The 21064-nt window shown below is 39.1% G+C and overlaps 1 protein-coding gene across 1 annotated transcript; it reads left to right on the top strand.

The window, feature by feature from the left end:
- The first annotated feature begins 2379 nt into the window (after positions 1-2379).
- On the top strand, positions 2380-18487 carry USP44 (ubiquitin specific peptidase 44). Its single transcript, XM_009882592.1, has 6 exons — positions 2380-2484; positions 3177-4691; positions 15275-15473; positions 15946-16054; positions 16859-17064; positions 17949-18487. Exons 2-6 carry the CDS (start codon positions 3258-3260, stop codon positions 18146-18148), a joined length of 2148 nt encoding a protein of 715 aa, XP_009880894.1. The 5' UTR covers positions 2380-2484; positions 3177-3257; the 3' UTR covers positions 18149-18487.
- Positions 18488-21064: the final 2577 nt, after the last annotated feature.

A 21064-nucleotide genomic window follows, 5' to 3' on the forward strand; every position in this document is an offset into this window, starting at 1 on the left:
CATGTCTTAGAACATTCATGTGATCAGTGTGCTGCTTGACATTCAGCTGAAGTTTTCTTGGTCTCGGTTTTGTACTGTCAGCTTTTTCAGTCTTTTTGGGTATTTCTGTCTTTTTCACCAAACTCTGCATTTTGATTTCTTCACATTTTCTATAAGGAAAGACTTCTCCCATTGCAAGCTGTTTCCTCCCCCTCCCCCCTTCTACCCCCATCTCCTTTCTCCACACATCGACGTAGGTGGGAAAATGTCATGCTGGCTTGGTTGCTGGTGGGGGAGCTGAGGTTTTAGGTTTTTCTCTTCAAGGCGCTGATCTTGCGCTTTCGTAGAATCGTATTGCTTTTGCCTGAAGCTTGATTGTGCAACGCTGGTTTACACAGTGGTCATCCTGAAATCAGCCGACTACTTTTGTCCTCAGTCCAATATCTGCTTACATTAAGGCATGTAAGTAGTTTCACTCTTGATAGTATTTTTAAAATGAAGAAAATTTTTCTTCTGACCATATAATATTAAAAAAGAAGGGAAAAAAAAAAGGTACAGTGTTTACACAGTGAGTTTAACAAAACCAGAGAGGGTCGACCTCTCAGACTCTTCTGACTGACAGCATTGGTGTATGTGACAGCCCTGTGGGAAGGCAGGGTTTAGTGTCCTTTTCTGGCCTGCTGGAAAGGACTGTTACTAACATGTTATGCAGGAGAATCTATTTCTGTTAGCCCCAAACCACAAAAGATGAGTATTGTCTCTTAAAATCCTGTTTGCCATATTTAATTATTGCAGCACACTTTATGTAGGTATTACTTAGCATTCCAGGAAGAATGAACAAACACGGTTCAACTCTGAAATTTACGTGAATTTTATCAGTGTTAAAAAATGGCTTGAGGGAAAACAGGTTGTCAGACTAGGAGAAGACATGGGATAACGTAAGCGGTCTTATTTATGAAGACAGTGTAAAAAGCAAGCCTAGTGTGCATGACTGTTTGTAAAAGAATCTCATTGGCAGCCTCTGAATAGACTACCTTGTAGGAGTGTTACGGAGGCTAGCAAGCTGAAAAAGTTCATCAAGCCATTATTTTTGTGATCTGTTGACCATAGCACACAAGGGATCTCAACCTCCCGTAATATACTATGGCTGGTACTTAAGCTGGGAATTACTGAATGGGTACCCAGAAGTCATGGCACCTGAAATTCTCCAGTGCAGTGAGGATGAGCTGGAGACAACTCTTAAATAAATGGAATGAGAGTGATTAATATGAGCATGTAAGACTGTGTACACTTTATTAGTTTCACTACAGCTTTTTCAGTGTTAGAGAGTAAGACATACACAACACATGCAATGCTGGATACTGGCAAGTGCTTAGAGAGTTATTATAGCTCTTATGCTGATATCTGTATTGTAACATTTAAAAAGGCACTAGCCGTGGGCTGATTAACCAATCAAAGCCATTTTTTGTTAAATCTTTTAAGTACAGTTTTTATCTAAGTACCAGATAAAAAAATAAAGCTGCTTTCCTATACAGATGCAACTTTATACCTGTTTCCCTTCCTTAGTGGTGTCATATCATTGTATGTTAGGGTTCAGTCAATCTAATGCTTATTCTAACCTAGACATCTGTTCTAAATTGAGTAACCCATTCTTGTGTATTTCAGAACGGTAAAACTGGATAAATACTAGCATATTTAAGGATAATAGCTGAAATATAATCTTTTGGGTTCTGTCCAGATTTGTGTAAATTACTCAGCATTTTTGTAGCATGGTTTACTTATCTGTAAAACATAGCATCCTGGACCTTGATGTTCTCTGTATGCATGCATTTGTAATAGCATTACTTGTCTTGCGTGGCATAGCCTGGATATTTGACAAATCCGTGGTACTCCTCAGATGAAGTAACCGTTTCATCTGGCATATACTGTGCATAGTGGTACCGGTGCTGTGTGCTATTTAGCCCTTCTAGTCAGTGACATCATGGGCACGAACGCCCCAGATCAAATATAATCACTTCCTGACACATCATTTGTCTCTAGATGATATCTCTCAACTAGAGATAGTTGAAAGAAAGATGGTAAAAATGTAAATAAAGAATAAGTTTTAGTTAGTCAGAGCTTGCCTGTTTGGTTTAGGTAAATGCACCTTATAGGAGAAAGCAAATACAGCAGCTTTAGTAAATTTATGTGGTAGCATTTATTTGTTCAAAGGATGTAAGCCAGTGCTAACCAAATTTTTAAGTGGTTTTTTTTTTTTTCTTTTGACACAGATTGGAAAGGGATGCTCAAAATACAGGTTTTTGTAAAGTTTGTGGCAACTGAGGGAGATACGTAATGGTATTTCTGTTTTATGAGGAAATAAAGTTCTGCTTTTCCAAGTCACTCTTTTTGGTTTGGAGATGTTAGGATGACATGTTAAAATGTACTTACTGAAGATACATTATTGTAGAAAGCAGTGGTATAATGGTCTTGCCTGAGCACAAAGGTGCAGTGATTTAATTAAGGGTGTGGTTCAACTAAGGGTTTGAGTTGGATAAAGCCTCATTTGTCTGAACTGTTGCTACTGTGTAAACATAATAAATTTAAGTGAACTTTGCACTTCTGCACCTGTATGCTTAGGTATAGAATTAATAGGACCATGTTAGAATCATAGGATCACAGTGTTTTGGGTTGGAAGGGACCTTCAAAGATTGTATAGACCAAGCCCCTTGCCATGCGCAGGGACATCTTCCACTAGATCGTGTTGCTCAAAGCCCTGTCCAGCCTGGCCTTGAACACTTGGAGTGATGAGGCATCCACAGCTTTCCTGGGCAACCTGGCCCATTTTAAATTGTGTTTGTATCCAAACTCTGTAATATGTCTTTTAACTAAATCACTGCTCCTTAGGAAAAAAAACAACCAACCAACCAAAAAAAACCAAAATACAAAACCAGGCCTAATCTAAAGTGTAGCAAGTATGCTTCAGTCCCGAGCCAGAAGGTGCTGGGACTATTAACAGTGGTATTCGGACCATTTAGCTTGAATGTCGAACTGCTGATAATAATGGTGATTGTGGCTTTACATAACTGACTGCCTTTATATGTTTAGTGGGATTTAGTTGGATAGAGGTCACGATCAAGTATGAGATTGATATACTGACATCTGTAAAAGTGATACAGCTGGGTATTTATGAACTGTAACTTAACTAGTTTTTTTAGTTGCAGATTGAAGTATCATGGACAGAAAATAGTTTGGATGATGTGTTTTGCCAGCATGTCCCTGCAATTTCAGTTTTAACAATGGATAAGTGTAAGCACATAGGACGTCTGCGACTGGCCCAAGATCACTCCATACTGAATCCTCAGAAATGGCATTGTGTGGACTGCAATACTACAGAGTCTGTGTGGGCATGCCTCAGCTGTTCGCACGTGGCGTGTGGAAGGTATATTGAAGAACATGCACTAAAGCACTTTCAGGAGAGCAGTCACCCAGTGGCATTGGAAGTAAATGAGCTGTATGTTTTCTGTTATCTCTGCGATGATTATGTTCTTAATGATAATGCAACTGGCGATTTAAAACTGTTGCGAAGTACATTAAGTGCAATCAAGAGTCAAAACTATGAGTGCACTACTCGAAGCGGGAGGACTTTGCGTTCTATGGGTACAAGTGATGATTCTTACCTTTCACATGGTGGTGCGCAAGCCTTGCTTCGGAATGAAGATCGCATGTTCACAGCTCTCTGGCACCGACGGCGTGCGTTCCTGGGCAAAATATTCAGATCATGGTTTGAGTTGACGCCTACTGGAAAAAAGATTTTGGAAGAAGAAAGGCGTCGGGAAGAAGCAGAGGAAAGAAGGGACAAAGCTAGGAAGAGAAGACAGGAACGAAAGCGTCAGTTGAAAGCAGAGATGGAAAAGATGCCTCCGAGAAAGAGCAGTCGTTTACAAAATCAGATTAGAGTGTCCTCAGAAACGGCACCCTGCCTGCAGAAAACATCACAGAACATGGAATCTGTGGCAGAGTTGGAAAAAACGTATACCTCAGATGAAGAAAGATTGAAAAAAATAAGTGACTCTCCAATTAAACGAAGGCCTACAGTGACTCCTGGGGTAACAGGACTGAGAAACCTGGGAAATACATGCTATATGAATTCTATCCTGCAGGTATTAAGTCACTTACTTATTTTTCGAGAATGCTTTTTAAAGCTTGATCTCAACCAAACTCAGGAACTGCTGGCAACAGCAACCAATGGTAAAACTAGATCTTCATCTAAACACCTGTCAATAGCTGCCTCAACATTACATGTGAATGAGAACCAAGAGAAAGTAAAGGGATCCTCTTCTGTGAGGCGGCCTAGTTTATCCTCTGGATTGAGTGGAGGAGCATCAAAAAGTAGAAATATGGAACTTATTCAGCCCAGGGAGCCCAGTTCAAAGCATATTTCTCTCTGTCATGAGCTGCATACTCTGTTTCAAGTTATGTGGTCTGGCAAATGGGCACTGGTATCTCCTTTTGCCATGCTCCATTCTGTGTGGAGACTAATTCCAGCCTTCAGAGGATATGCGCAACAAGATGCTCAGGAATTTCTCTGTGAACTTCTGGATAAAGTGCAGCAGGAACTGGAGACTACGGGGACCAGATACCCAGCTCTCATACCTGCTTCTCAAAGAAGACTTATAAAACAGGTTTTGAATGTGGTTAACAACATTTTTCATGGACAGCTGTTAAGTCAGGTATGTTTTATGATTTATTTTTCTTTTTAAGGTGTGTAATGACTTCTAGTTATGGATTTATACTAGTCAGTGATGGGCATGCTTCAAAAGTTAATACATTTATAACTACTGAGGGGAGATGGGGGAGGGTATAATACACACAATTTCAGAAGACAGGTAATTTCTAAACCATGACAGTACTCCTAGAGCCTTCAGTAGAAGAGTCACCTGATAAACTAAGTGTTAAATTTGGTATTTTAAAGCACACCTTTGTAACGACTGAGAAATATGTGGCTTTGCTATTAAGCACCAACTAATCTGCAGGAATGAAGAATTTACAATGTTAAGCACCTAGCTTATCACTGTAGTGATACTAGATAAAAGCTGTTAAGGAAGGCATTAATCTTGTCTAAGTGGAATCTGATTAGGTAATGGATGCCAAGCAGGGAATTATTTCAGTAAATAGCCTGAATTTGAGATTCATTACTACAGAGTAATTGCCTGTCATGATGCTATGTATGGGAATACTAATACTACTTTTCTCTTACAACACAAAGACATAGAAGGCTCTGTCAACACAGGAACCAAATTTGTAGGGTGGAGGTGATGGTTGTTTTCCTTTTTTCTGCCTCACTACTCTCCTTTTTTCTTCTTCTTCTCGTCTTTCTGTTAAGTGCTTCAATGTGCCCACTTACTATTATGCATATCCCAGCTGTGTGCGTGTACAAATGTCTGAGAACTGGCTGAACAAACAAATGCTGGTTTCTGTTGAATTAATCTGAAAACTAACCATATTGAAGCAGGAACAGGGGTTGAGAAAGTCTTGGCCCCCTGGAATTGGTCTTTAGTATGCATGCACACATAACTGAGGGAGTGCAGAAGCATTTAATGGATATGTTGTGTGAAGGAGTAGAAGTTTAATACAAATTAACAAAAATGTGGATGTTTCCATTATTCTGACTATTTGATTGATTGGTGGTTTAATGTTTTAGTATGTGAAGCTAGAAATCCAAGTGTTTTTTGACTAAGGTAGGATTGGTTACTGCTATGATATCCATAAATTTCATAATAAGGTAACAGGACTTCAAAGTTAGAGTTGTTTGCAGCATATGATAGCTTGTAGGTCATCTTAGGTTTTGTGTAACTACTAGAAACTGTTATATCTACTAATAAAATCAGATCATCCTCTACCTCCCATTTGGACCAGCGTAAGAGCACTTCTGTTGGCATACTGCCTTTCCTTGGGGTAGTTAACATACCTTGTATCGGGCTTGTGCTAATTTAAGGGTTTATTATATTATGTCGTTAAGGCTTTCTATTTGAAAATCACATTCCTCTTCAGAATTGTAACTTTGTTAGTAAAACGAAGTAACTGACAAGGCTTGGTTGCATTCCAAGTCATCTTACAGGACTTTTTGGAAGAATTTTCAAGGCTCTGAAGACACAAGCGTTATTGCAGTAGTACTGCTTCTTTCACATGTTTCTAGCTTTGTAATGTGAAGAGGCTTGTTACTAGAAACCCTCCCACCTTCCTGAAACCGGCGAGGTGCATAGTGAGAATTCACTCAAGTATCATTGAGTAAGACTGAAAGGGAATGAAACAGTTTCAAGCTGTTCTGTGACTGCAAGGCACAGCTCTTTTACTGCAGCTGGTCAATGTCTGTTTGCAAAATACAGCCTTGGTGAACTTCAGAATGGTTGGAGTGAGGAACCAAGGAGAAGAGCGTGGAGGCTGTTATCTGTAGTAATTTCTCCCTGGCTTGTTAAGCAGTTCCCGCAGGCAGTGTCCCACACTTTAGCTCCTAATGTTCCCTTTGTCTTCTGTGACTCGTTTGTTTTAGTTTAGTCTTCACTAACACTTTTGAATGTGGTATGTATTAAATAAAAGCAAAAGGTACCCCCTGAAGATTTACATTTCTTCCTTGATAAAATATATTCAGGTTATCATACTGATTCAGTGCCTGGTGTTTGCACATGGAAGGATGAGCTGTAAAAAACTGTATTAGGGAATTACTTTCCTCTCCTCAGTAAGATTCCTGCATCATGATTTTGCTAGGTGTTTTCCAGAACTGGCATAAACTGCTATAATGAGGTTAACAAAAAAGGTGAGGAAACATCCATACAGGGCTGAAGAAAAATATGAGACCTCTTGCTATGTCATAACATCTTTGACAATGTTAGCTCTTAAAAGCAAGGAGTGTATGCTTTGTCCTTGTAGGCTTAACTTTATCTACCTACAAGCTGTAACAGTATTACAGTTTCTCTCTAGAAGATAGTTGGAGCTGTAGCCTGCTGCATTTATTGAAAATAGGATGGTATTTTAGTCTAGAGTATTTAATAAGCTACATCTTAATTCGGTGATTAAGGGAAATTGAGAAGCTTGTTTCTGCACGCAGTCGCTTTCCGTTTTAGGATCGCTAAAAATGTTACTTACTATCCCTTTGTACTAAAAGTATTAGTTAAAGATACTTGATTCTGTGAGATACTCGAGTGCAGTGAAGTCAATTTTCTTGACCTTCAGACTTCATGAATGCTATGAGCTACTTTTGATACAGTGCACAGGAACACTTACAATGCAGATAAGCTGTATGTTTACTTAGGTTTCACGTGACTTTCACATGTGCAATAAAACATTTTCCCTTTTCTTCTAGCTGTTCTATTTTAACTTCGGGGAAGTCATAATCCTCAGATTGCCATTGGTCTGTTGCTATTGAAATGACTGCCTGGTTCGGCACTGCAACTGAATTTAGGATTAAGAAAGGAGAAAACTGGGTGTGTGAGAATCTTATGCAGATTACTTTTTGATAACTAGAAAAAAACTTTAGGTGATGTCAAAAGAATTGCACATTTTATATGAGTGAGTTGAGTTTGTTTTTATTTTGTTATGTTCTCAGCTGATTTAAATTAGGCGTTTTTCATCTACTACTTGAAATCTTTTACTCTTATGAAATACTAGACTAGGTAATGAGTAACTCCAGGAATAGCATGAGTGGATTGCCTCTTGACTTTTAAAAATTTTTTAATTTATTCCAATCTCCTTTTTAGGATTACAGCTTTTTACTCTACAGTACAGACTGTGAAACTTCAATGCCCAATATATCTAAGGGAAGTAAAGATAGGATCTATATCTACAAAATCCTTCCCCTCTATTCTTTCCTATGCATGTTTTTTTAAATATTCCCAGCTAAATAGCACAGTATGCAACAATCTTTAAATGATCTATATTTCAAGTTTTGTCCATATTAAGCAAGGAAGAGGGCAAGTATTAAAAAACAAACTGGAGATTGGAATAGCATGTTTTAGCTTTCAAAATAAATGTGTATTTTCAGCACTGCTTTGGCAAAAATGTGTCCCATGTGTCCATAGAAATCATACTAGCAGAAACTCTGGTGTGTGTAGTTATACCACTATTAAAATTTTTGTCAGGATGATTTATACGGGGGGAGTGGGGGTGGTGGCAGGGAAACTAGTATGAACTATTTATGAAAGCTGATCTAGACAATCTAGCTGATCTAAGGAAGGTAGCCTAGCAGATCTAGGAAATTTGCAGATTGCTGGCAAATGTTATGTGTAGACACAGCTTTTTACCTCTTGAACTTTATCTTTTTAACTAAATTGGTTTACCCTTAGGATAATGTTGAGTACATAGGTTTTGATTGTTTGAAAGCTAGATGGCTGCTGTAGATTGTATTTTTGAAGATTTTAATTATTCACAAAAAGTCTGAGTCAAGACTATCAAGACATCAAAAATGGTGAAAGAATAGACTCATGTTTCTGATACAGCTGATTTGGAGGCAGTCTTGATTTTGGAGTATAGCACATATATGTCCCAAATAAATTGCCCAATATAACTGTCCCCCAGTTCAACCCATATAGTAGGAAGCTTTCAGGAACTAAAATGTGGTAGTTCCTAAGGAAAATAGATAATGGATGTTTCATATATCTTGTGCTTTTTGGCTACTGCATTAGTAAAATTTCTACTACTGTGTTGATAAAACCTTAACAACTTCCTAAAGTTCAAAATCAGCCTCTTGTCATGAGAATTATCAGGAAAAACGACTTTTCTGTAAGCCAGACAGGATGATTCTAAATATTTTTACCTACTCTTAAATGATGCCAAAATAATTATGAGAGATTATTGAATCTCTTAGTATTCTCATTTTTGTGTGTGCAGAGATTTAAAGGCATATTTGCATCTAATAATAACAGTAACTTGTCAAAATAGTCACTGAAGATCAGATTAGTATTTTAGAAAACTTCTTTGTTACAAAAGGTTGATTGTCTTCCCTCATTTGCTCAGCTTTCATTCCTTATTGTTCTGATAACTTACCAACAGTTAAGTTCACATGTACTTGTGTGCATGCACATATGCACATGCATGCACATACAGAATTGCTGAGGTTGGAAGGGACCTCTGGAAATCATCTAGTCCAAATCTGCTCAAAACAGGGTCAACTGGAACAGGTTGCTCAGGGCTGTGTGCGGTCAGGTTTTCAATAGCACCAAGCATGGAGACACCACAACCTCCCTGGGCAGCCTCTGCCAGTGCTAGACCATCCTCCCAGTAAAAACACTTTCTTCTTCTGTCTCAGTGGAACCTCCTGTGTTCCAGTTTGTGCCCGTTTCCTCTTGTCCTGACACTGGGCACCACTGAGAAGAGCCTGGCTCCATCTTCCTTACTCCTCCCCCCACCCCACCCTACCAGGTGCCTACCCCATGGGGCAGCACGACCCTGTGGTGTATCAGACACTCCTCCCTGGTTTGTGTCATCTGCAGACTTCCCGAGGGTTTAACAGAATCAACCCCTGGGGTACAGCAGTAGTATCTGGGCTCCAGCTGCATTTCATGCCACTGACCACTATGTGTTGAGCCTGCCAGTTCATTTAGTTTTCAGTCTGTTTCACTGTCCATTTATCTAGCCTGCGCTTTATAATTTTTTATGTGGGCATGTTATGGGATGCAGTGTATGAAGCCTCACTGAAGTAAACAACATAAACAACATCCACTGTTTTCCGCTCATCCACTGGTTATCTGTACCAGTCATCTCACTGTAGGAAGAAGGCTATCAGGTTGGTCAAGTGTGATTTTTTTCCCATCATAAATCAATGGTGCCTGCTCCCTATCATCATCTTACCCTTAATATCTTCAGAAATAGTTTCCAGAATTATTTGCTCCCTCAGCCTTCCCACAGGTCAGGGTGATGCAGATAGGCTTGTAGTTCCCCCAGATCCTCCTTCTTGAACACTGGAGTGACACTTGTTTCTTCCTGTCCTTGGGATCATCCCCAATTGCCATGACCTTGCCAGGACCTTTCAAAGATGGAAGATGACCTTGCAATGCCATCAGCCAGCTCCTCATGTTCTTTCAGTTTAATCGGGGATAGTTTCTAATTCTAGGCAAACAGGAGGAGGATGGTTGATGTGTGGTTACAAAAGGTCCAGTAAGAGAGGAGAGTAAATAAGGCTTGTGCTGATTTATGTGAAAGCTGCTTGGGTATGTAATAAATCAAGGAAGAAAATTAATGTTGAATTATGAATGCAGTGTTTTACTGAACTGGTGCATGTTGCAACACAGTAAATGATTGTTGATGGTTTCTTTGAATGCTGTTGATTCATTTCAAATTTAATGAGGATGATCAAGATATACCTAGTCAATGTAATTTTAACAACTTTTTGGAGTGGTGAGGAACCCCTTAGAAACTGTTTTGTTTAGAGTTTTGAAAGTCCTTGTGAGGATTCCATTGCTTATGAATCTGGTGCCCTACGTAAAGCTCTTTGCCTAGATTTCTGTCACAGCAACACCAAACAGCAGTGAAAGTGAAGAGCAGTGGCTGTGCTGGTGTAGTAATGACTTTCCTCTACAGCGAAGTTGTGATTAGTTACAGTTTCTTCTTAGGACAAACCTATCTTGGGCGGTGAGTTTTTGGGGTTTTTTTTCTCAATAATTCACCATTTAGTATAGCAATGCTTAGTAAGAACTAGCTTTTGATATTTCTAGGCATACTTAAATAAAAAACCCCAAATGGTTTGATTACCTCCTGATCATGTTTCAGATGGAATCTGAGCAAAGTGCCTCCTTCCCCCCCGCCCCAGCCCCGCACAGCACGGCAGAAGGGCATTGTGCAGTGCTCTGAGAAATGAATATTCCAAGACCAAGAGAGTGGAGTAGGTTCTAGCCAATGTAGTATGCAAACTACGTGTAAAGTTTTAAAAGGCGGTGCTTCTTGTAAGTCTTCCTCCACTCACTTGCTCAACCAGCGTGTTTCAGGACAGATTGTGTGAGAGAAGCAGAAATGTGCAATCTTTGGGTTGTTTGAAGCCCTTCAGTTTTGGGTAGCATGCTGTAAGTTAAAGAGGGAGAATGCTGAGGCTGACTGTTGTGCAGTGCTGCATATTAAGTCTTGCACTGAATAGACTATTAAAAACTATGAGAACTTCAGGTAGGTAATAGGAGGATTTGCACATAGACCATCCATGACCTGGATGCTGATTTCTATATTCTGGTATTGGTCTCAGTGCTTTTATGCATTGCCTGAATTACAAAATGGTTTTCAAGTTGCTTTCCAAATAGGTGGAGGTGACATTTTAAAAAATTTTAATCCATAGGAGGCCATTGAATCAGAGACCATAGTTTGCTATCGTTATGCTTGTGTTAACCTGTAAAATAGATACAGATCATTATGACAATGGTGTATGCTCATCACTACAAAGCTAAGTTATTTTTAACTGAAGAAATACAGTATGGACTGTTATGTGGAATTCCACATTGTAGCAGCATCCTGGAAGTCCCTTTCTCTTTGATTACTTTGCTGGGGAAAAATCAATTTACTACTTTTCCTATATATGTCTCATATAGTGAAAACTTAAATAGTAGTGAAAACACAAAAATGGGACTGGCCATCTTACTATTCTTAACCAAAAAAGAATTAGAGCAGAGATCGTAATAGTTGTCTTTCTTCCATGCAAGTGCAGGGAGCATAGACTAAACAGTTGATGATGGAGTTGGCTTCTTTTGCAGCAATATGTTAACTATTTTCTTTGGCTGCATTTAGGCTGAATGCCATCCGGGGCAGTGGCTGTCTGTCAAATTATTGTGGGCACATTGATGCTTGTCTGAGTGGCCTCCTTGCTTAGCTTGAATCAAGCAATTTGATCCAGCTCTTTTCAGCTTGGCCTTTGGCCCGTGATTGAATACTGAGCTGTAACTAAACAATTGTATATAGTACCCGTGTTTCAAGGCACGAGAGGGTGGTCAGGGCAGAACATAAGGTAGAGATTTTGGACTAGCTAAAACCAGTAATTTACTTTCTTTGCTCTAACGTAAACTTCTCATGTAGCTTTGTTATAAATGACAGCATTAAGGCTTCTTAAAATAGCAATAATGGAATATAATGGAGAGGTGAAATCAAACTCTGAATTTGTAAAATACAGTCATAAAAAGGATACGTGTCACTAACCAGATTACTAGAGCAGAGTCACTTCCCTACTACTGCTGTGCATACTCATACCATAAAAAGTTACATTGGACAGATGCATAAAATTTTTGCCAGCCCTTCGAGTTCATGTTTGGGAGTGTTGTTTTGTTTTTTATAAGAACTTCCTATCTTGTTCAACCAACTTTTGAGCATTTTATACAATTTCAGTGCTTTTCATGAAAAAAGAAAATCTGGGTTGTACTGTGGGAATGGTAGTGGAGTGTGAGATAAAGGAGTCCCATTTAGGACAGAAAGAGAAGTGATGGGGGTGTTGTGAAGCCTGTGCTGATGGACAGGCCAGTGCAGGTGGATTCCACAGAAGTGTAGGGATCCTCCTACTTGTTGAGCAGTCCAAATTGTAAGCTCAGGCCTGGCTAAGAAAAAATACTTTCAACCTTTTTTTCCAGCCCTGATTTACCTCTCATTTACCATGGAGTGCAAGCATACAGGAGCGCTGTGGCTGATATGGTTGGGTGTATGTTTATCCAAATACATCACTGGGCTGTTGGCAAGTATACAAATCCCAAATAACTCTTATTAAGAGTTTAACTCTGCTGCAGCCTCATGGTAAGGAGGAGTGTCTTGCATTCGAGGAAATAAGTGCAGCTCTATATCAGTACAGGATTTTGTCAACATAAGTCAGCTTTGCTCACAGTTGCATGATGAGATGAGAAGCGGCACTACTGCATGAGGTTTTTGGGTTTTTTTTGGTTTTTTTTTTGAGAAGCAAAAATTGGAAGCTGGATCGATTAATTTTTTTTTTTTTTGGTCTTTTTCTTTGGGATAGTACTTATTAACTAGTTGGGAAAGAGGATCTTAAAATAACCTAGATTGTTAACATTACACATTAAATTTAAAACCTCAGAAGTTGTTAAAATTATCTGTACTGAGTTCCTGTACGTACTTCATCCAAAGCCCGTTAATGTTCAGTGTGCATTCATGTGTAACAAATTCTTAAGTAACTCGTCAATTAAATAAACTTTTGGCCCCAAAAAAATCACCCATTTGTACAGCAGAAATCTATTAGTCATTCTGTGTTTATGCTGGAGTTAACTTGAACTGTGGCCAAACATATCATTTCGTCTCCAAGTCTAGATTCCAGCTCTGAATTACTAATAGTTTGTGGCTTTGAAACATTGCCAGTTAGCACTTACAAAAGAAGCTCCTGTCAGTGTAAATTAAAACAGAAGATTCTCCGCTTTTCTGCCATGTAAGTTCAAAGTTGTGTTTTCTAAGAACAAGGCAGTGGCATTTTCCTCTTCAAACTTAAAGCAGCTAACAGCTTTCCTGAAACATGGGTGCTGGTACAGAAATACACATTTGCATTAGGCAGCTAATAGATCGTGTATAAGCTGTTGTAGCTAATGAATGCATTAAATAATTACTCACAAGAACACCTAGGAGAAAGGTATTATAAAGTGGTAGATCTGTCTTTATATGAAAGATCATGAAATAACAGACAAAGCAGGGTGAATAATTGCGTAACAGCAAACCGTTAGAGGAAAATAAAGGAACTCTTGAACAAAAGTGAGTGTATTTTTACGCTTGTGTAGGCTTACTAACCTCACTGAAGAGAATTACACTGAATTTATTAAGAACAGCAACACAAAGGGTGTGCCTCTGAAATAACAATATTTGGATGCCTCGTGGATTTTCATTCCTTTATTATTACATCTTTGTATTACTTGTTCCAAACAACTTGTGGTATTTTCCTAAATAGGAAGCATGCTGATAGAGATTTAATTTGGCAATTATTTACCCTTGTGGTGCAAACTTGAAGAGGTATTTGATATTCCGTTTACTGTAAAACATGAATGGTGGTGCCTCATCACACCTGCCTGTTATTCCGGGCTGGTAAATAACAGTATCTTGACAGTTGGTCCTATATGAAAATGTTGAGTTTCTTTAATCTTTTTAGTGGGAAGGTTTAATTGTTGAGGAAGGGGGTGGGAACATGTTACATGCTTATGGAAGTTCTGTCAAAGCTGACTCTGAGCCCAATTAAAATTCAGCTTATTTTCAGAATGTGGCTTTTCTAGAGCAGTGAGGTTAGAGCTACTTGAATTAGTGGTGAACTGCAATTTATAAGCCAATAAATACACTAACAGTAGAAAACTCAGGTAATTACTCTTTGGGATTGTTTTGTACTTTGTTGCATTGTACGTACCAAGGTGAACATATCTTTAGCCTCACACGCATACTTCATATGTACTGGTATTTTTTATAGCCTTTATGAACTAACAGAAAGGCTATTACAGTCTAAATAGAGCTTCACTACTGCATAGGTCAGCTGCTAATCAAAGTTGTGCATCCACATGGACCATGGAAGGGTCCCTTGGAGGAAGACTCTAATGATGTGACACTCTTGTATAACAGAAGATGGCTTGAGCTGGCTTTTAGAAGACTGTTGCCATTCCAGCATAGAAGAGCTACTGCTTTTAACTTACTTTCCTAAATCTTGAATGTTTTCATAAATTAATTGTCCCCTGCTGTATTATCTGCATTTTCCAGGTTGACTCACTTCACTTCTTGACATTTTATTTATGTTGTCTTACTGCTTGTCCTTTCCCTAGTGTGACGATGGATCCACTTACTGAAAGAAGAAATAAATTATTTTTACCTGTTAATTTTTCTTTGAAGAAGTGTGCTTCCTAATCCAGGCTTCCCTGGAAGACTTACAAAGTAAGAAGGATATGACTTTAAAATCCCCAGCTGTTTGTGTTTCTTTTTTTGTTTGGTTTTTTTAATTAACCTAAACCATAGTTTCTCTTTCATGTAAATCTTCCTTTTGGAGTGTTTCTTTTTTGGAGAAAAGACTCACGAGACTACACCAGCTGCTTTCTCTTGGACAGTCCCAGACAGGCCATTTTGACACTGCTTTTGTTTCTCAGTAAAACCTATGAACACTTACCTGTTTGTGATAACAGTATTGGACATGCTGCTTTAGAGAAAATAAATTAGGTTTACCATTTCTCTTGTTAAATGACTATGTCTTGTTTTTGGTTGCATCAGTTATTTGTAGGAATTTTATTTATTTATTTATTTATTTATTTTTAGAGCTATGTTATGGTACACTTTAAGCAAAGTAAGTTTTTTGGAGTGTAAACAACTGGTGAATATTGTTTTACAGGTTACATGTCTTGCCTGTGACAATAAATCAAATACCATAGAACCTTTCTGGGACCTGTCTCTGGAGTTTCCTGAGAGGTATCACTGCAACGGCAAGGAGATGTCATCTCAGTATCCATGTCTGCTGACAGAAATGCTGGCCAAGTTTACAGAAACTGAAGCTTTGGAAGGAAAGATATATGCATGTGATCAGTGCAACAGTGAGTAAAGGCAGTATGTACTCATGCGTACGTTCTCTGTGTAAAATACAAAGTAAACTGATTGTGAAAGCGTGGAAGGAAAATACTAAAAGTCTTAAAAGTATGTAGCAAACGAAGTACTAGTGTGGTCACTTGACAGCTATTACTCACCATCTAGAAGATGGAATTGTTCAAAGGATGTGTTAATGTGTGATGCTTCTCTTAAAGTCTGATCACACACAAATGGGGATTCTGATACTCCCAGCTGAAGAACCCATCAGCTCTTTAAATTAAGGTGACTAACCTAAGTGACCACAAGTATTTTATACTTGCATCATAAAATAATCCTTGCAAAATAGCTCTCGGTGTATCCTTTTTAAGGAGGCACACCCAGTAGTTATTTAGATCCACACAAACTTGGTGGATAAATCTTAGACGGAAATACAGGGCTGTTATCGACATTTGTATTGTGTAACTGTGTGTTATGCCTCAGCAAAACGAAGGAAGTTTTCTTCTAAACCAGTTATACTCACAGAAGCTCAGAAGCAGCTTATGGTGTGTCGGCTACCTCAGGTTCTCAGATTACATCTTAAACGGTTTAGGTAAGTAGTACCACAATGAAGTGTTGCAAACTGACCAGTTCACTCCCGCTCTTCTGTTGTTTGGGGTCAATGTCTTGCATCATCAGTCTCATTTTCCTTTACTAGTACGATGAGAAATGGTTATTAGAAACTTATTTTTCTTGTGTAATTTAAACATCAGTAAGATATGCTATAAGTAGAGAATTGACCTTTTGGCTTCCAACTACTTGCTACTTTAATACCAAAATTATTTCATCCTTTTCAGTCAAAACCTACTAACCTTGCTGTGAACTCTGTTAATAAAAATTAATCTTGTGTTATCTTCAGGTCAAGTAAATGCTCATGTTCGCTAATGTACAAACTGTGATTGTATTCAGTGGCAGTCTCACACTACCTACATATAACCAAATACATTAATGCATTAGCCTGAGAGTAAGGAAGTGCAGACTGCATCTCTGTGAACTCTTAGGCAACGCATTAGTACAGAGTCTCTCCCAAATACAAAGGAAACTGAAAATGAGATGGAATAAATGAGAAATACCAATGGTGTATGATATGTGGGAAGTACTTCCCACTCACCATTACACAAATCTTAAAACGGATGGTTCAGAAGGTGAGAATAGTAGGTACAATAGACACATTTTAAAAGGCCTTGAAATAAAGAAGTGAAAGAGGAAGCCTAGGAAAAAAAGGTGTGCAAATTAGCATATGTTTTGTTCACAGAGACAATAGTGAAGATAACACTTGTTATGTTAAAACGTAATTCAGAACGCTGCGTTCTTTGTTTGAAAAATTGTAAGTTTTCATTTGACTTAACCTTTCCAGGTGGTCGGGACGCAATCATCGTGAGAAGATTGGCGTACATGTTAATTTTGATCAAATGCTGAACATGGAGCCTTATTGCTGCAGAGAATCCCTGAAGTCCCTCCTACCCGACTGCTTTATCTACGACTTGTCTGCTGTGGTAATGCATCATGGGAAAGGGTTTGGCTCAGGGCACTACACTGCCTACTGCTACAATTCAGAAGGAGGTAGGAACCAGCTGTGAAGTAAGGAGTGTGGGAGAAAGGGGTATTCGTAATTCTAAACTGATAAGTTTACTGTCTTTTCTCACACGCAAAAGGGTGTCACTTGTAGCTGAACTGCCTGGTGTGAGAATTGCAGTTCTGTAGACCGAAACAGTTCCGTTTTTGTATGGGCTTCTTAAACATGTTCTAGCTATAAAGTCTCATAAATCTGAGGAAGTGTCCTGGTTTCAGCTGGGATGGAGTTAATTTTCCTAGTAGTTGCTGTGTTTTGGATTTAGTGTGAGAATAATGTAGATACCTAGCAACAACAATACTTGTTAATGTTTATATTAAAGACAAGGACCTTTTCAGCTTCCCATAGAAGCTGAGAGGGAACATAGACAGGACAAGCTGGCCAAAGGAATATTCCATACTACAGGCATGCTCAGTGTCTGTAAAGGGGGTTGGATGGGGGACAGGAATCCATGATCTCTGCTTGGAACAGGCTGGGCAATCGATCATCGGGTGGTGAGCAAGTGTATTGCATCACTCATTTTGTATATTCTCTCATTATTGTTATTAGCTCCTCTTCCATTGCTGTTCTGTTAAACTGTCTTTAATTTAACCCAGGAGACTTCCTTTTTTTCTAGTTCTCTTCCCCTATCCCACTGTGGGGGGGTGGAGTGAGTGAAGAGCTGCACGGTCCTGGTTGCCGCTTGGGGTTAAACCATGACAAGAAGCTAAACTGGGCTTTTAAAATTTAGAGGCAAATGTACCAGATCAATAGAAACAGTATACTATTTCTACACAACTTGTTAAATGAGACTCACTAATTAATTATTAAATACAATGCGATTACCTCAAATCAGTGTCCTGATGACTCTTTTTGATGTGTTTCTTCACTGCAGGGTTTTGGGTACACTGCAATGATTCGAAACTCAACATGTGCACTATGGAAGAAGTATGCAAGGCTCAAGCTTACATTTTGTTTTACAGCCAACGACTTACTCAGGCAAACGCACGTGGTAAAATACCATGTCCCAGCACAGCTGAAAGTCAGCAGCACACAGAATTAGCTGACAGTTCTATGGACAGCAGCAGCAGCTAATCCAAAGCCAGTTAACTGTGTGTATGGTAAAAGTTTGAATTGTCATAACTATATATTTTGAAATGAAATGAAAGTACAGTATTGTACTTTTTTACTTTTGAGTCCATGTACAATGTTTATATACTTTTGTATTAGTTAAAGTACTCTTTACAATTGTTAGTAAAAGTTTTTATTGACAGTAAGTAACTTTCTAAGTACCTAGAATTTCAACACAGCTATTTTTTTAAGAAAAAGATTGCTATTTGCATTTAACTCTTACCTCAGGCTGTTTTTTTAAAGCTGGTTTTGTATTTTGATAATCTTTTTGAATTGGTTTAGAAAAATGACTTTCAACGGGCAACTGATGTTTCTCTGGTTAATTTTCTATATATGCTTCTGTACATTTTATAGTATAGTTCTAATGATATCGTGATTCTTACTGTCTGCAGGAATTGCTACTAGGTCTTAAAATATTAACATTCACCAGCAAGGAATGTTTTACATGTCAAATAGTAACTGAACTTTTTAGGAAACTTTCTGTATATTCTCCATGACTGAAGTGAAATTATTTTGCAAGGTTCAAGGGTGCCTTCAAGGGAGCTACGCTAAAGATACAGATAGAATGCGCTAAAATCTGAAATTGAGGAAATAGAGCATGTACTTATTTTCATATAAGTATGTAAGAGGAGTGTTTCGTAACACAATAACGTATCTTTACCAAGACTTCCATGTTTTAGCCTTAACAAGTCTGACAACTTAAAACTGAAGTGCCAAATTCGAAGTACTAACTTTGACAACCAGGGGCTTCTTATTCCAATAACTTATAAAGCTTTAAAAAACTGAGCAAAACCACACTTGCCCGCCCCACTGTCATTGCTACAGGAACATGAGCACCCCCTTTCTTGCATTGAACAAGCTTACTTTAAATTGTAGCAAGCGTTGACTCTTTTGGTAGTCTCTAACACAAACCACTGAAAAGAAGCTGTAAAACTTATATGAAAGCATTTTTCAATCTGACTGGTTTCATTACCTACAACTGCTGTACCTTCTCCACGGTCCTACCACTAGCATTAACAGAACTGTGCGTTGAGGAGAATAACAAGCAGGAATTATCAGTCTTTCTCCACACACAGTAGTTAATGCCAAGTAAATTTTAATTGTGAAGTTATTTTGCATAAGTCCTATGCAAATTGTTACCTCATCTTCTGCAAAGTTGATACCTCAATAAAATGCCTTGATGTGGACAGAAGACCATGTGTGTACTGGAATTAGTTGCTACATTATCATTACAATTTTTTTTTTAATTATTTTTGAACTTTGTCTAACATAGGTTAAGGCATTAACTATAAGACTACTTTGGCTATCTGTTGCTGACTTAACAGCTGGTTTTATTCCTGACTTTTCCTACCACTTCTATGTTTCTGAAAGACCTGAGATGTGCCATATTATAGCGAGTGCATAGAGGCCTCAGATCTCAAACTTTCTTCACCTTGTGTGCATCCTAATTAAGTGTGTAAAAGCAGTTTAGTCCCCCCTTGTTTTTTTTCCAAAGCCAGGGGCGACCTGCTGAAATGAAATGATCTGACAAATCTACACGTTATGGCTGTGCAGCCTTTCAAATACTTTCCTTCTCTGCTGTCCTTTCAGGTGAGGAAATGAATGTAGTTTAAGCACTTACTTCTACTTACAGGTAGTTCAGGGCAGTACAAAGGAAGGTGAAAGTGTTGCACTAATTACATTTCAGACTTCTGATACTTTTTCTTCCCCCCAGAGTGTCTCAGCTGGATAGGTAGGGGACCTCAGAGACCACTAATGAAAGAGTCTATCATGGGACTTGTAAGAGCGATGTGGGGGGGACACATGACATTTTCAGCCTCAATCATCAGTATTAAGCAGCTACTCAAGTCCCTTAGCCTTGTTACATCAAGGGATGTGACATCCCTTACAGATGCAGGCTGTTCCCCTGCATTTGCTCTCACTGCAGTACTAAGTCTCGAGGCTTTCTCTAAAAGACATCATTACCTTAGCAAATTCTGCTTTCTTCCCGTTCATGCTGTCTTGGTTAGAACAAGAGAAGGGAAGGAGAAAGGACACACTCAAACATAGAGTTCTAGTCCTAATCCAAACAGTGGGAAGGACAAAGATGATGGGACACAGGGTAAGGGCTTCAAAGTGGAAGAAGGGAAGTTTAGAATAGATATTAGGAAGAAATTTTTCACTATGAGGGTGGTGAGGCACTAGAATAAATTGCCCAGGGAAGGTGTGGATGCCCCATCCCTGGGGGTGCTTAAGGCCAGGCTGGATGGGGCTTTGAGCAACCTGGTCTAGTGGGAGGTGTCCCTGCCTATGGCAGGGGGATTGGAACGAGATGATCTTTAAGGTCCCTTCCAACCTAAACCATCCTATGGTGACTGCAGTCCAGCGTGAGTGAGCTAATTCAGGTGTGTTTCTCAACAGCTGCTGCTTTGGTTCTCAATATATGCTGGTTCATGTATCTGGCTCTGCACCCCTTATCTAGAGTAAGGCTTAAGCACAGCATGAGTCTGTGTGCTTCTGTTCTGCCTTGCTTCACTCTGGTAAGTATTAAAAACAGAGCTCTAACTGTAGCCAAGGAAGTGGCAAGGTTCAGGACCAGCAGCACAATCAGCAGAAATGGCTGTAGCCAGTGCAGAAGCCTACATCGTGCTGTAGGCCTTCGAGGAAACCAGACAGCTATTTGGTCAAAGGCCACCCACCTTTTTTAGCAGCAGCTGTTCCTGGGCAGGGGTTCCACAACTCACTGGAGTTCTGCAGAGCTGGAAAGCTAAGGGTCCAGCACCTATATCGGCAACAGGGGTATAGTTAGGTGGGATGGTCTGTTACAACAGAAGAGACATGGGCAAACCCACCTGATGGTTCCAGAGCTCCCTCCTTTATCAGCAGGGAGCTGGTCTGGTA

The sequence above is a fragment of the Charadrius vociferus genome, unplaced genomic scaffold (assembly GCF_000708025.1).
Source record: "Charadrius vociferus isolate BGI_N301 unplaced genomic scaffold, ASM70802v2 scaffold72, whole genome shotgun sequence".
Lineage (NCBI taxonomy): Eukaryota > Metazoa > Chordata > Aves > Charadriiformes > Charadriidae > Charadrius > Charadrius vociferus.

Excerpts from the sequence above, each read along its gene's own strand:
- USP44 (XM_009882592.1), top strand. The coding sequence starts at position 3,258 with ATGGATAAGTGTAAGCACATAGGACGTCTGCGACTGGCCCAAGATCAC. Across the intron at positions 4,692-15,274 it reads ATGGACAGCTGTTAAGTCAG|GTTACATGTCTTGCCTGTGA; the intron begins GTATGTTTTATG and ends ATTGTTTTACAG. Across the intron at positions 17,065-17,948 it reads CTGCTACAATTCAGAAGGAG|GGTTTTGGGTACACTGCAAT; the intron begins GTAGGAACCAGC and ends TCTTCACTGCAG.